Source organism: Palaemon carinicauda, chromosome 30 (genome assembly GCF_036898095.1).
Source record: "Palaemon carinicauda isolate YSFRI2023 chromosome 30, ASM3689809v2, whole genome shotgun sequence".
NCBI classification, from domain to species: domain Eukaryota; kingdom Metazoa; phylum Arthropoda; class Malacostraca; order Decapoda; family Palaemonidae; genus Palaemon; species Palaemon carinicauda.
Window position 1 is genome coordinate 54,732,550 of NC_090754.1, and position 15,516 is coordinate 54,748,065.

At 37.2% G+C, this 15,516-nt stretch overlaps 1 protein-coding gene across 1 annotated transcript in view; it reads right to left on the reverse strand.

Annotated features, from left to right (window-relative positions):
• Positions 1-353: 353 nt before the first annotated feature.
• Positions 354-15,516, reverse strand: part of LOC137623537 (uncharacterized) — a 38,842-nt gene continuing 23,679 nt past the window's right edge. Inside the window, exon 3 of the mRNA XM_068354372.1 lies at positions 354-5,264. Coding sequence (XP_068210473.1) covers positions 3,170-5,264 — 2,095 coding nt within the window. The 3' untranslated portion in view covers positions 354-3,169. The remainder of the gene's footprint in view (positions 5,265-15,516) is intronic.

Genomic DNA, 15,516 nt, shown 5'->3' on the forward strand with positions numbered 1-15,516 from the left:
AACTAAACTAGAGAAGAATCCTGCTTCTTATCATGAAATTTTCTAATCTACCATGGCTTAAAACCTCAGAAGTTACAATAATGCAGTATTTAGACTCTTGAAAAAATATGGAATCAGATATATTTCAAGGTTCCATTACTGTGACTATAAGTAAAGGGACATTTTAATAACCTAAATCCTGTTTTAGTCACAACTCAGGGTCTTGAAAAATATGAAATCAGATATATTCCAGGGTTCCATGATTGTGACTACAAGTAAAGGGACATTTTAATAACCTAAATACTGTTTTACAGCCACAATTCAGGGTCTCGAAAAGTATGAAATCAAATGTATTCGAGTGTTCCATGATTGTGACTGTAAGTAAAGAGACATTTTAATAACCTAAATCCTGTTTTACAGTCACAACATAGGGTCATGAATATATATGATCTATAAATGATTTCACAATGTTTTTTGAGGAAGTACTTTTAATCGCGACACTGCGATGACCCCTCTGAGATTCAAGCCTACGTTTACACACAAAAAGAATTTCTACTTCTGCACAGCATAGAGTATTTTCTTCCTTGAATACAGAAAACTGTGTGATCAACACACATTATTGATACAAAACGAGCTATCACTGAAACTCTTTACATCAAATAAAAACAAAAAAAAAAGTTAAATCATACCACGATTTACAACACAAAACCTCAGCTATAAAAAATGAACACGTTCACATAGTTGGAGTCAAGAGATCACAAGAAAAGTTCATCCACTAACATCTATCTATGAAGATGTACTGCTAATTCCCTTGCAGATATTAATTCACTCTTCTATACACATTTTGTCTTTTTAAACACAGAACAATAATTTGGCTGAAAAATACATTTCAATTAGCAGTTTCTTGAGACTTCCATCATTTTACCTTATACATTAAATTCAAAAACTTTTGTCAATTGAGCTATTCACCACCAATCTCTATGAGTACATTTTGTTTTCATCTATACAAATAAAAGTACATTTACAGCATCAGATTAACTTTATCGTAGACGAAGGAAGGAAGAGAGAGGAATGACCAGCCAATCTTTGTATCACAATCTCAGCAGATTGGTGTAGTTATTCAGTTAAATTAGCGAATCGTTTAACTAATCTCTACACTAAAGACCTTTCTGTCACGGATAGTCCTTTCTGAATTTTTCATTTACAGAGCTTCTGAACCCCTGATTATAGATAAATTTTCTCAATTGCTGTAGAAAGTATCTAGAACTGAGACAATGTCTGTGTTAATACTAAGACCAGTGTTTACTGTTGCTGGGATTTCATTGATTAAATACAAAATTAGATTCAAGACATTCTTCAACAATGATTATTCTAAGAGAGAATCGATGTCCCCAACACTGACAAATTTTCTACATGAGCCGAAAGATGGTCAGTAGATTTCTCGTAGTAATTTCTTAAATTAGCAGTAGATCAAAAACTTGCAAAAGGCTTTCATTAGAATAACGTACATATAAAAGGAAACAACTGATCATTGGTTCTTCAGACAGTAGTTATGAAAGATTAATGCATTGAGAGAACAAGCTTTCTTCCCTTGATCATCTTACTATAATTTCATTTACAATTTCAGAGGCCTTTTTGCAGTACTAGACTCGAACAGAAATATGGAAAACATTTCCAAAAGTCAGTTTAATTTGTAATGAAATTGCCTTAAACAGCAATTTTTGATATTAGATGAATATAAAATAGATATTTCCAGACCAATATTTACGTTTTCAAATCATCAGAAAGGACGAACAGAAGAAAAACAGAGGGAGATCTGCAGAGTTATATGATACATGGTAATCCGTTAGACACACTAAACAAAATGGTCATTGGTAAGTTAACTCGCGTACAGTCTTGACGAACGTTCCACCCACAATGTTAACAAATATGACAGTTAAGAGATATATGTACAGTATTTGAACTGTTCACAAGCCAAGTCCATTGCTTGTTATTAAATATTTCCCGGGAACCATCGTTTTGATGCACAGCAATGGACGATTACTCACAAGGCACAAGATTCAGAGGCAAAGAAGGACGTGTAAAACAGGAAACGGAAGAGACGGAGAAGACGCAGGAGAAAGAATGATATAGAAAACAAGAACTGGAGGAGATAGAGAAGACGCAAGAGACAGGTACAAGACATACAGAGAAAAAAAAAAAGACACTTGGTCATCATGAACACAAGACTGGCAGAATCCAGACCTCCCGTAAGGCTCTGACGACCGGACGGGAGATGCGAAACGTGAGATCAACTTCCCAAGGGGGGGTATATGGCTATGCAACTTGGGGCATAACGCGGTTTTGGGGGGTGGAGGGGGGGCAGGGCATTAGCAGTAGCAGCAGCAGCTATGTCGTCATTCACTGATCCGAGGGACAATATGTACTTAACATTGCTTGGGTACCAAATTGCACTTCCAAAATCTTTTTGAAAAAAGACATGAAGTGATTAGTAGAGGCCATCTTGAAACAAACATCCCTAAAAGATTTTGGAATAATAATTCACGGGAAGGAAATCATACTAAAATACATTCGGGAATGGAGGAGGTAGACATTCCATTTGGACATGCTTCCAGAACACATTCCATATGGAAGTGCTCCTAGAGTAAGTAGTGCTTCTGATAAGGGTTTTACTCTTGAAGATTTTGGTAACCTACCAGGGTAAGAATATCTTTTAAAATCTAGGAGCTACACCCATCTATGAATGGGTTTATACTGATGGAGGGTTGGAAAACAGTGGTAGTGTGCACTCCAAGGGAACCTATTCACCACATAAACCTTTTCTTGGGAAACCTCATCTTACTATTAGGAAGGTAGAAAAAATAAGGAGAAAAACCCTGCACTCCAGGTGCAGTTCGTCACAAAACTGGAAATGATTGCAAAAGGAAACATTCTTTAATATTTGACTTATTGTGGACTATTTGAAACAACAAAAGGAGACGTCTCCTTAAGGTTGTAGCAACATAAGTTTAAGTGGAGAAACGGGACCAGCCTGAGACCTGGAAGATTCTATGTTGTACTTTGTGCATCACAACCAGGGAGGCTGATGGGTGCATCACAACCTACATGGACTGATCTTCAGTTCCAGTCCATATTTATGCTATATAAATGCCCATGTCAGCTTATGTGGGACCACAACACACCAACAAATTCAACGGTGATCCGGTGTCAATGGTCCGCTAGCCAAGTGGTGAGGGTATCGAGGGTCGTTAGTACCGTCCAAGTGAAGGTCCCCTTCTTGCAGCTGGCCAGGCAAGTAGTCTTTCCAACTGCGGAACAGGTAACGGGTAAACTTGCGCAGTTGTCGGAATTTGCAGTAGGTAGCACCCTCAGCAGATTCCACTTGTTGTGTCTGAATTAAAAGGCCGCGTTCTCTTAAAGTCTGCTCTAACTTTTCGCGAACTGATGACTTCTTCGATCGTCGTTTACGCTTGGGAGAATCCTCTAGGGGAGGTGCAAATGTTGGAGGCTGCATTCCATGCTCTAGTGTCCCAACTGGGGATGTTGGTGCACTTCCTAAACCAGAGAGGCTACAAGTATCATCTGTGTCACTTTCCAGTCTTATTTTCTTTACATCTTTTTCACACTTAGATATATTATCAAGCAGCTTGCCTGAAAGCCGTAAATGTGCCCCTATAGCTTTTGAGTCCCGGGTCATTCCCCGCTCACCTCCACTAAAATAACGCAAGGTTCCACCTGCATCTACACTTACTTTCTTCTTCTCCTCAAGAATAGGGTTTGGCCCACCAGTAAACTTAAATTTACATATACTGACTTCGGTGCTTGGATCTGCTGGAGGAATGAAAATTGGAGAACGTTTTTTACGCACTCCCCCTGATCCACCTCTAGCACTTCTCCCAGGTGTTCTGTCCTTGGCATATAAATCATGTGGTGAGAGGCGTTCTCGGGCTGCCTCTTCTAACCTCTCCTTCAGGATTGCATGGACGTGACGCGGATGGTGATGTCCTGGTGGTAAAGGTGATGCAGCAGGTACTGGAGAAGGAGAGTGTGGAGACTGGGGCGATACTGCCATGAAATGACTTGGAAGATGCCTGTGGGGAGAGGCAAGAGGTGGTGGAGGAGACATATGTGGGAAAGCAGGAGGCGAAAGGGACGGCATGTGCGATGACTGTGAACAAAGAGAGGGCGTTGAGTGACCAGAACTAAGCCCATCCTCTGACTTCAGGCGATAATCGTGCAACCAGTGAGGTGCTACACCAAGTCGGCCACTGGTTACCCAAGTCACATTGTCGGGAGAGTTGATTCCACTTACACTTGCGGTCTCCTCTTCCTCCATTGGCGGAGATGGTTCTAACTTAATCCTTGGAAGGTCAGGACGACCTCTCGCTGTTTTAGACTGCTCTGGGTCGCACTTTAAAGGCACATCACGAACACATAGGTTGAGAGGCTCGTTCTGATCCTCGGCCTCAGCTGCCGTAAGAGCTGTGTGAAGTAATGAGTAGCTTCTAGACCTCGCTATGGTTTCTTGCTCCATCATTGTGTAATCTTCTGGTGATGCTCCATCTTGATGTAAATGCTGTTGCTGTTGTTGCTGATGATGCTGTTCAAGATGCTGGTGCAGCTGCTGCAATGAATGATCCAAGTGTTGCATGGGGAGAGACTCGTGTAACATTCGGACATCACCAATGCCAGGAAGACCATAATTTTTGGTGATGAGGTGCGTGATATCAGCTTTCTTGGGCTTTCTGCCTCGTCTGGGTCTGGTGTCCAGCAACATTTCCCCCATGTAAGGCAAATGCTCCTCGGGAGTTATGGTCCCAGGGCTCGGGGGCCCTCGACTTCCGTGTTGGGTCGCCAGCATGATAGAGGGAACGGACTGAGCCCGGGCTAGCGCCACCTGTTGTAACGCTGCCTGGTGTAGATGCGGTCTTGTCAAGAGTAGATCTCTGAGCAGTGCCTCTGTGGCACCTTCTCCTGCCTCGTGAATCGTTATGGGCCGCGGGGACCTCTGGCTGCGGCCACGTCCACGGCCTCCTTTCCTAGGGACTCCACCCTGCAAGCCACCCATTGGGACGTCTCTCATGTCCTTGACAGACGGGTCGCAAACCAAGGTCTCACGATGTTGGCGGGCTGTCGTCGGGGTCGTAGCAGGGGAAGAGTTGGACGAGGCAGCGGCCGCTGCTCTTTGCTCGTGGCGTAAGCTGGCCTCATAGTGGTCGAGATATTCCGGAGGCAGAGCCTGGTGGTGGAACTTCAACTTGAATATCCTCTGACGCCGTCGTCCCCTGAAAATAAAAAATTGTGGTTCAGAAATCTGACACAGATTTAGTCACACATTTACATTAATCTGAGATTTGAAAAATTAAAAAAATTCTTTTTATCTATGACTATAAATCTATGAAATGAATTATGAATGGCATTGTAATATTAAAGATACTAGCTGAATATAATACATTTGGAATTTACTGTAGTAGATAACAATAAATAAAAAATTATATAAACAATAAGAGCAATTAAATCTTTAATTTGCAATAAGACATATATAAGTGTACAATTAAATTAATCTGATGTTTATAAAAATAACTCTATAAGAATTTCTTGAAGAAGGTAAGGTTCAATAGCATAGTTTAAGAGTTGGGTTCTAACCCCTACCAATGTTGCAAATGAGTCATACACAGCTCAATATATATATATATATATATATAACAAATAAGATGTTTTCCCCTTAAAGAAGAGATGATATTGTAGATAAAAAAACAGTGGTCACTGCCTAATTCACACTTCGACTACAAAATCAGGGATGAAACGAATGTAGAAAATTTCCGCTACATTAACAACTTCATCACCCTATAAACCAACGAAGAGAGATCATCAACAACACGTCAACCCTGTGCGCAAACAAATCTTCAAATATATATATATATATATATACTGTGTATATATATATATATATATACTGTATATATATATATATACTGTATATATATATATATATACTGTATATATATATATTTATATATATATATATACTGTATATATATATATATGTGTATATATATATATATATATGTGTGTGTATATATATATATATATACATATATATATATACAGATATACATATAAATATATATATGCATATATATATATATATATATGATGCTCTTTTCTTTTAGACAGTGAACATGAGATCCAAAAGGTCAGGTCCTAAGGGTGACCCCGCCGGGAGGAGCTAGATGTCCTAACTTGGTCACACTGCCTGGGAAAAAGGTCACAGTACTCGCTGACCTTAGAAGATACAATCGAAGATTCTTGGTCCAACTAAGGTCTGCAATTGCACGAGAGAGAGAGAGAGAGAGAGAGAGAGAGAGAGAGAGATGTACTAACAAAGGCCCTGGCTTGCTCAGGAGTCGAACCTGGGATATTTCTTGGTGTAGTTTCCTTAATAAGTGATTTTCTTTTCGGCGCCGATTCGATTTTGTTTTTCTTAGACCTATTTTGAGAGAGAGAGAGAGAGAGAGAGAGAGAGAGAGAGAGAGAGAGAATTGTACCATCAAAGGCCCTGGCTTGCTCAGGAGTCGAACCTGAGATATTTCTTGGTGTAGTTTCCCTAACAAGTGATTTTCTTTTCGGCGCCGATTCGATTTTGTCTTTCTTAGACCTATTTTCCTTAACTCCCAATTACTTCTTTCACCTTTGACTATTCTTTATATTATCCCTTTATTTATATCTTCATTTTCACCGCCTAATGGCATTCCATTTGCACCATACGGTACAACTTTAATAACAAAAACAACGACAAGAACAACAGCTCCACTCGAAGCATAAATCGTACCTCCCTCCAAAATGGGTTGAGCGAGGAGGAAGCCCGCGCACTGCAAATGAGCCCTATTCCAAAATTGGGATCGCCAGATAACAGTGAATATGCCTATTTAAGGTCTCGTAACATCGGTGGTTCTACGCCGCAGAGGAGACATAAGGACCTAAAGACATAGAGACGAAGGATGCACTGGCGTCCTTAGGGCTCGCGAGCCTTAGCGACCACGGACGGTTAGACGGTTCTTCCCGCCTGAAATCTACTTACAGCTGTTTATATGGCCAGAGGCTCCATATTATTAATCACTTTATATTGGAGGTCCATATTTGCTCCTTCTTCAAAAGGCTACGGCACCATTTACGCTACGGCTTCATAAGAGTAAGTTTTCGGAGGGAAGGGAGGACAGAAAGGAGTGGGTCTAAGGGGTAGGAACGGTTTGGGGAAGTGGAATTAGTTCGGACTCCACTCCCCCCCCCCCCCACCCCCACCCCTTACCCAACTCCATGCCCACATACGGACCATGAGAGAGAGAGAGAGAGAGAGAGAGAGAGAGAAATGGAAAAGCATGTCTTGGGCATAGACGGACGCATATCATCAAAGCAATTAACTTTTTAGGCGATTGGGATCAAAACGAACATTTTGGCTTTACATTAGTCTAAAGTTTAAAAATATCCAGACCGCCTTGTATATTCTAACGTCAAATAACAGCGCTAGAAACTATAGTATTTGAAAAACACCGTAATTTCTCTCTTTATTGAGAAATATTACTAAATAGCATGCATTACAAATAAGCCAGTTACCCCTCATTTATAAAAAAATTAATCTCGTTTTCTGTCAGTCAATCGCTTCGTCTGATGGTTGAAGTCAAAGCAAATCGGTTATATTTCTTATTTCTTTTATCATCTTGTTAGATGCAAAATAGGTTCCTTGATATAGATTACCTAAATAAGGTGCAAGGTAGGTTCCCTAATGTGTGGGGTAGGTTCTCTAGATAAGGTGCTGAGTAGGTTCAATAAATAAGGGCCAAGGTAGGTTCACTAAATGAAGTGTAAGGTAGGTTACCGAAATAAGGTTCAAGGTAGGTTCTCTAAATAAGGTGCTAAGTAGGTTCAATGAATATGGTGCAAGGTAAGTTCTCTAAATAAGGTGTAAGGTGCGTTCCCTAAACAAGGTCCAAGGTAGGTTCCCTAAATTAGGTGTCAGGTAGGTTCTCCAAATAAGGTGTAAGGCAGGTTCACTAAATAAGGTTCAAGGTAGGTTCTCTGAATAAGAGACAAGACAGGTTTCTTAAATTATGTATATGTTAGGTTTCATAAATAAGGTGCAAGGTGGGTTCAATGAATAAGGTGCTAGGTAAGTTCCCCAAATAAGGTGCAAGGTAGACTCCCTGAATAAGAGGCAAGGCAGGTTTCCTAAATTGGGTGTAAGGTAGGTTCTCACAATAAGGTGCAAGGTAGGTTCTCACAATAACGTACAAGGTAGGTTCTCACAATAAGGTACAAGGTAGGTTCCCTAAATAAGTTGCAAGGTCGGTTCTTCAAATAAGATTCAAGGTAGGTTTCTTAAATAGGGTGCAAGGTAGGTTTCCAAATAAGGTTCAAGGTAGGTTCCCCAAATAGGGTGCAAGGTAAGTTCCCCAAATAAGGTTCAAGGCAGCTTCCCTAAATAAGGTGCAAGGTAGGTTCCTTAAATAAGGATCAAGGTAGCTTCCCTAAATAAGGTGCAAGGTAGGTTCCCTAAATAAGGAACAAGGTAGCTTCCCTAAATAAGGATCAAGGTAGCTTCCCTAAATAAGGTACAAAGTAGGTTTCTAAATAAGGTTCAAGGTAGGTTCCCTGAATAAGGAATAAGATAAGTTTGGTAAACTAGGTATAAGGTAGGTTCCATAAACAAGGTGCAAGGTATGTTCACAAAATAAGGTGCAAGGTAGGTTCTCCTAATAAGGTACAAGGTAGGTTCCCCAAATAAGGTGCAATGTAGGTTAAATGAATAAGGTCTAAGGTAGGTTCCCTGAATAAGGAACAAAACAGGTTTGCTAAATAAGGTATAAGGTAGGTTCCCCAAATAAGGTGCAAGGTAGATTTCAAATAATTGAACAATTAGGTGCAAAACGAGTTTTCCCTAATACGAGATAACGTAAGTTCTCAATTTAGGTGCACAATGGTTACCTAATAAGGTGCACCCAAGTTGCAACCGTATTCCCAGAAAGAAATTATGTAGTTCCCTTGTAGGTGCATTATTGGAACTTCGATATTAAGGTGAAATAATCTTCCTTAACTAGGTACTGTACAAGTCTCTTAAAAAAATGTACAAGAATAGTAACTAATTAATGTGCAAGATAGTTTTCTTAGTAAGGTCGAAGTTAGACTCTAGAATAAGGTGCTAGGTAGGTTCTCAAATAAGGTGTGAGGTAGACTTACAAATAAGGTGCTAGGTAGGTTCTCAAATAAGGTGCTAGGTAGGTTCTCAAATAAGGTGTGAGGTAGGTTCTCAAATAAGGTGCTAGGTAGACTCACAAATAAGCTGTGAGGTAGGTTCTCAAATAAGGTGTGAGGTGGGTTCTCAAATAAGGTGTGAGGTAGGTTCTCAAATAAGGTGCTAGGTAGACTCACAAATAAGCTGTGAGGTAGGTTCTCAAATAAGGTGTGAGGTAGGTTCTCAAATAAGGTGTTAGGTAGGTTCTCAAATAAGGTGCTAGGTAGGTTCTCAAATAAGGTGCAAGGCCAGCCCTAGTAGGTACGCTGTAAGTTCACAATATTCAGAATATAAACCAATAACGAAATACCTTTTGAATGCAACGAATAGGCCTAAATAACAGTGGTAAAAGATAAGGAAAGAAACTCCCCCCCTCTCTCTCTCTCTCTCTCTCTCTCTCTCTCTCTCTCTCATTGTCTCGCTAGCGAGGAGTTGGATATAAAGGATGCCTCTTTTGGTGAGAACAGGGCCAAAATGTTCGAGGGTGACATTCCTGTTGAGAGAGAGAGAGAGAGAGAGAGAGAGAGAGAGAGAGAGACCACCCAGGGAGGTGGCCGGCTAAGGCTCCTGGCTTGCAATTGATATAGATAGAGGTTAAGGCAAAAAAAAAAAAAAAAAAAAAAGAAAAAAAAAAAAAAGAAAAAAAAAAGGTAGGCCCCGAGCAGGTTGCAGCGGTAGGACTGTAAAGTCCTGCGTTATAGAAGGAGCCTTTTTGATCGGTAGTACTGTTGGTTTACAGGACAGACGGCCCGTGTTCGATTCCTGGGCGGGTATGAGCAGATGGGGGTGTTTTACGGTGAGGTTAAGAATGCCATATATATATATATATATATAGATATATATAATATATATATATATATATATATATAATCATACTGTACAATATAAAGAGAGAGAGAGAGAGAGAGAGAGAGAGAGAGAATCTACAATATTTTATATGTCAGTTACGACTTCTAAAATGGAAAAACCTAAAAAAATTTACATTTAATGAAACATAAATGTCAATAAACATTAAATATATTAACCATATCTTAAAATGATATATTTTTCCTAAATTTTTAAACTTTAATAAAAACATACTTCTGGTTACTAATAAAAATTACATAAAACCATTGTATTAAAATTGCCTTTATTTCGATCTTTCAACAAATCATCTACATGAAGAAGAATTAACAAAAGAAAGTAGTGTTTTTATTTAAACAAGAGGCCTACTGTAGGCCTACTGTAGATCTTGGATACAAAGAACAATTAATTTCCTTGTAGTGGGTAAACAAAACGATAAAAATGCCGTTAATTCTTCAATGAAGATGAAAATAAACCAATAAACTAAAGCCTTCGATTTATCTAAAAAAAAATCTTGGAAAAACACTAACGCATATTTTCACGGAAATTTTATGACAGCTTAAAAGTTGCATTATTTGTATGAGTAACATAAATTTTTTAACTTTTATCTGTTTGTTTCACTCAAAGGAAAAATCTGAAAAAAATATGCTAAAAATAACCCCGGTGCTTGGCGATATTTTCTCAGTTCAATGCGAAGTAGAATATTGAAGGTACGTAATCGTGCAAGGTAGAAAATTCCAGGTATGTAACTGTGCAAGGTAGAAAATTCCAGGTATGTAACTGTGCAAGGTAGAAAATTCCAGGTATGTAACTGTGCAAGGTAGAAAATTCCAGGTATGTAACTGTGCAAGGTAGAAAATTCCAGGTATGTAACTGTGCAAGGTAGAAAATTCCAGGTATGTAACTGTGCGAGGTAGAAAATAGATGGTACGTAACCATGCAACGTAGAAAATTGAAGGTACGTAACTATGCAACGTAGGAAATTGAAGATACGCAACCGTTCAATGTAGAAAATTGAAGGTACGTAACCATGCAAGGTAGAAATTGAAGATACGTAACCGTGCAACGTAGAAAATTGAACATATGTAACTGTGCAAAGGAGAAAGTTGAAGAAAGGTACCTGTGCAACGTAGAAAATTGAAGGAACGTAACTATGCAAGGTAGATAATTGAAGATGCATAACCATGCAATGTAGAAAATTGAAGATACATAACCATGCAACGTAGAAAATTGAAGATACGTAACCGTGCAAGGTAGAAAATTGAAGATACGTAACTGTGCAACATAGAAAATTGAAGATACGTAACCGTGCAAGGTAGAAAATTGAAGATACGTAACTGTGCAACATAGAAAATTGAAGGTACGTAACCCTTCAACGTAGAAAATTGAAGGTACGTAACTGTGCAACATAGAAAATTGAAGATACTTAACCATGCAATGTAGAAAATTGAAGATACGTAACCATGCAGCGTAGAAAATTAAAGATACATAACCATGGAACGTAGAAAATTGAAGATACATAACCATGCAACGTAGAAAATTTAAGATACATAACCATGCAACGTAGAAAATTTAAGGAACGTAACCGTGCGAGGTAGAAAATTGAAAATACGTAACCGTGCAATGTAGAAAATTTAAGATACGTAACCGTGCAACGTAGAAAATTGAAGATACGTAACCATGCAACGTAGTAAATTGAAGATACATAACCGTGCAACGTAGAAAATTGAAAATAAGTAACCGTGCAACGTAGAAAATTGAAGGAACATAACTGTGCAACGTAGAAAATTGAAGATACATAACCATGCAACATAGAAAATTGAAGATACATAACCATGCAACATAGAAAATTGAAGATACATAACCATGCAATGTAGAAAATTGAAGATACGTAACCATGCAACATAGAAAATTGAAGATATGTAACCGTTCAACGTAGAAAATTGAAGATACGTAACCGTGCACGTTATAAAATTGAAGATACGTAACCATGCAACGTAGAAAATTGAAGATACGTAACCATGCAACGTAGAAAATTGAAGATACGTGTACACGTTATAAAATTGAAGATACGTAAATTAAGCTTATTTCTCTCTTTCTTTCTCTTTATCTCTCTTTTTTTTCTCTCTTGCTGGCACGGGAAATGTACTTTGGTCACAAGTTCTTTCGCCCATCTTAATCTACCAACACCTGATTTCTTTAAAGAAAAAACTTGAAATGAAATAAAATAAGAACAGGTGACAGTGTCGTTAAAGTCCCGGATGTGGCTTGGCCAAAAGTTACACCTTCCTATTAAATGTTTGTTTAGGTGTATTGTATACTTTCTCTCTCTCTCTCTCTCTCTCTCTCTCTCTCTCTCAATTTTGTCAGGTATTATATGCAAGATTAATTAATTATAAAATTCAATAATTTAGGCATAAATTGGCTTTCATATACACAAATATAAATATATGTATATATATATATATATGTATATATATATATATATATATACACACACATATATATATATACATATATATATATATATATAGGTATATATATATATATATATATAGAGAGAGAGAGAGAGAGAGAGAGAGAGAGAGAGGCCTGATAAAAAGAGATTATATCAATAATATATATAAAAAATATAAATTTTGAGCAAAACTTAAACACAAAAAGATGAAGAAATCTCCAAAGAGCAAAAATTACCTAAAAATTAATAAAAAAAATACACAGAACAAAATAGTTAACACAAGACAGCAACGTGAAATACATCAAGAAAAGGCAGAAAGACGGAATAATGAAATTGTGGTCCCACAGAGAGGTAGTTTCTGTGGGACTCGAGTCTCCATCTTCTTCTTTTTCTTCTTCTTCTTCTTCCACAATGATTCACACGAGTGACAAAGTCTGGCACTATCGTCCATTTCGAGAGAAAATGTCACTTTATATTTCGTTGGTTTATTCAGGGGTACACTTTTGTAGCGTGCAAATAACTGAGTCTGTTTTCTCTGTATGCATGTATGTATGTATGTACACATATGTCTATGTATATATACTGTATATACGTATATTTACGTGATTAGGAGAGGCAGTGTTCTCCCAGGACATGAGGCCAAAATTATAAGAAAGATAAGCATAAGGTGGAGATATTTATGGTAGAACTTCAAAAGTTCAAAGTTAGAGCAAATGCTTTTTTGTTGACCAGGCGGACATGAGTCTTTTATAGTTTATTTATGACATATTTGTTTTTGATGTTGTTAATAGTTTATATATGACATGTCTGTTTTGACGTTGTTACTGTTTTTAGAATGATTTATTGTTAATTTGTTCTCTTCATTTATTTATTTCCTTATTTCCTTTCCTCACTGGGCTATTTTTCCCTGTTGGAGCCCCTGGGCTTATAGCATCTTGCTTTTCCAACTAGGGTTGTAGCTTGGATAGTAATAATAATAATAATAATAATAATAATAATAATAATACAAAATGAGATTATGAAAATTAAGTGCCACTTTCTCTAAAATGAAAAATATCAATTCAGGATTTAGAAGAAAGATAAGCATAGGATGGAGAGATTTTTTGTACACAAAAGGAGATTATGAAAATTAAAAGGCCACTTTCTCTAAAAAGAAAAATATCAAATCAGTATTTAGAAGAAAGATAAGCATGAAATGGAGAGCATTTTGGTACATATAATGAGATTATGAAATGTAAAATGCCACTTTCTCTAAAAAGAAAAATATCTAATCAGTATTAACTTATGCATCAGAAACTTGGAGTCTTACAAAAGCCTTAGAACATAAGCTACTTACAACCCAAAGAGATATGGAATAACAATAAGAGACAGAAAAAAGAGCAACATGGATACGAGAGCAAACTAAAGTAGAGGATATTCTAACAACATGTAAGAAAAAGAAACGGACATGGGAAGGACATACAACAAGAATGGCAGATAATAGATGGATATTAATAATAAGAAAATGAGTCCCTAGATATTGCAAAAGAAGCAGGGAAAGGAAGAGAAGACGAAGTATTGACGAACTAAGAGAATTTGCGGGTGTAGATTTGCATAAAAAGACCATAAACAGACGCAAGTGGAAGGATATGTCTGAGACCTTTGTCCTGCATTGGAATAGTTACGGCTGACAATAATGATTATATATATATATATATATATGTGTGTGTGTGTGTGTGTGTGTGCCAACACACATACATAACAGCATTGTACATATGCGTTTGTTATCAAGTTCCCATCATACAATCCGTTCCAATAATATTAATAAAAACTAGAAAATATCCAATGATAATAATTGTATCACCATTAGGGAAGTTCCAGAATTCAATCAAAATAAATTTTCATACTTTCTTTGATATAAAAAATGAAAATGTATGATCCAGGGGAAACAGAATGCCAAGGTCATCAGTGTCTCTGCCAGGATATTGCGAGATGATAATAATGAGCTAGGTCAAGGTCAAAGGTCAAGGGCAGTGACCTTAAATTGAGATTAATCAAATCATGGGTATACAATATAACTTGTGATATTGATATTATAGTGAAATTATTATGCAAGAGAAAAGAATAGTCCCCAATATAAATTTACACACATCTGATATATATATATATATATATATTGTGTATATATATATATATATATATTGTATATATATATATATATATATTGTATGTATGTATATATATATATTGTATGTATGTATATATATATATATATATATATTTATATATATATATATATATATGCTGAAGATCCAAATTTTAGAAATCTTCAAGAAATAACACAATTTTAATGTTGATAAGACTATAAACTAAATTTCTATAAACTCTTTATCAAATTGTTTGTGATAATATCTTATTCATATAAATTTCGAAGAGGTATATATGGATGTGAAACTTTATGTTCAATACCCGTAGATTTTATAAATCTTTTCTTAAATGTCGTGTTTCTCTCTCGTTCAAAAACCATAATATAAATAATCATAGATTTTAAATATCCCGATTTTTCAAATTCCTTAATATTTGTTATATAAGTTTTCGAATGTAGATCTTCCAGTGATTATTAAAGAGAGAGAGAGAGAGAGAGAGAGAGAGAGAGAGAGAGAGAGGCTGGAGTGTAACGATTTTAATTATCTGTTTTAACCTGAGGACAGTTAATCTACCCCTTTTCTCTCTCTCTCTCTCTCTCTCTCTCTCTCTCTCTCTCTCTCTTTAGGGCTCATTTAAAGCTCCACCCTACCTCATGACCATATGAGCTCTCGCAAGGTGGGGGAGGGGGGGGGGAAAGGTGGCCCTCTTCTGGGAGGGGGGGGTTAAACTAACTTCGGATGTGGGTAAAATAACCTCTATTTCATCTCTCAATACGATCTACTCTTGCTTGTTTCTTCGTATTTGGCGAGATGCACTTTCA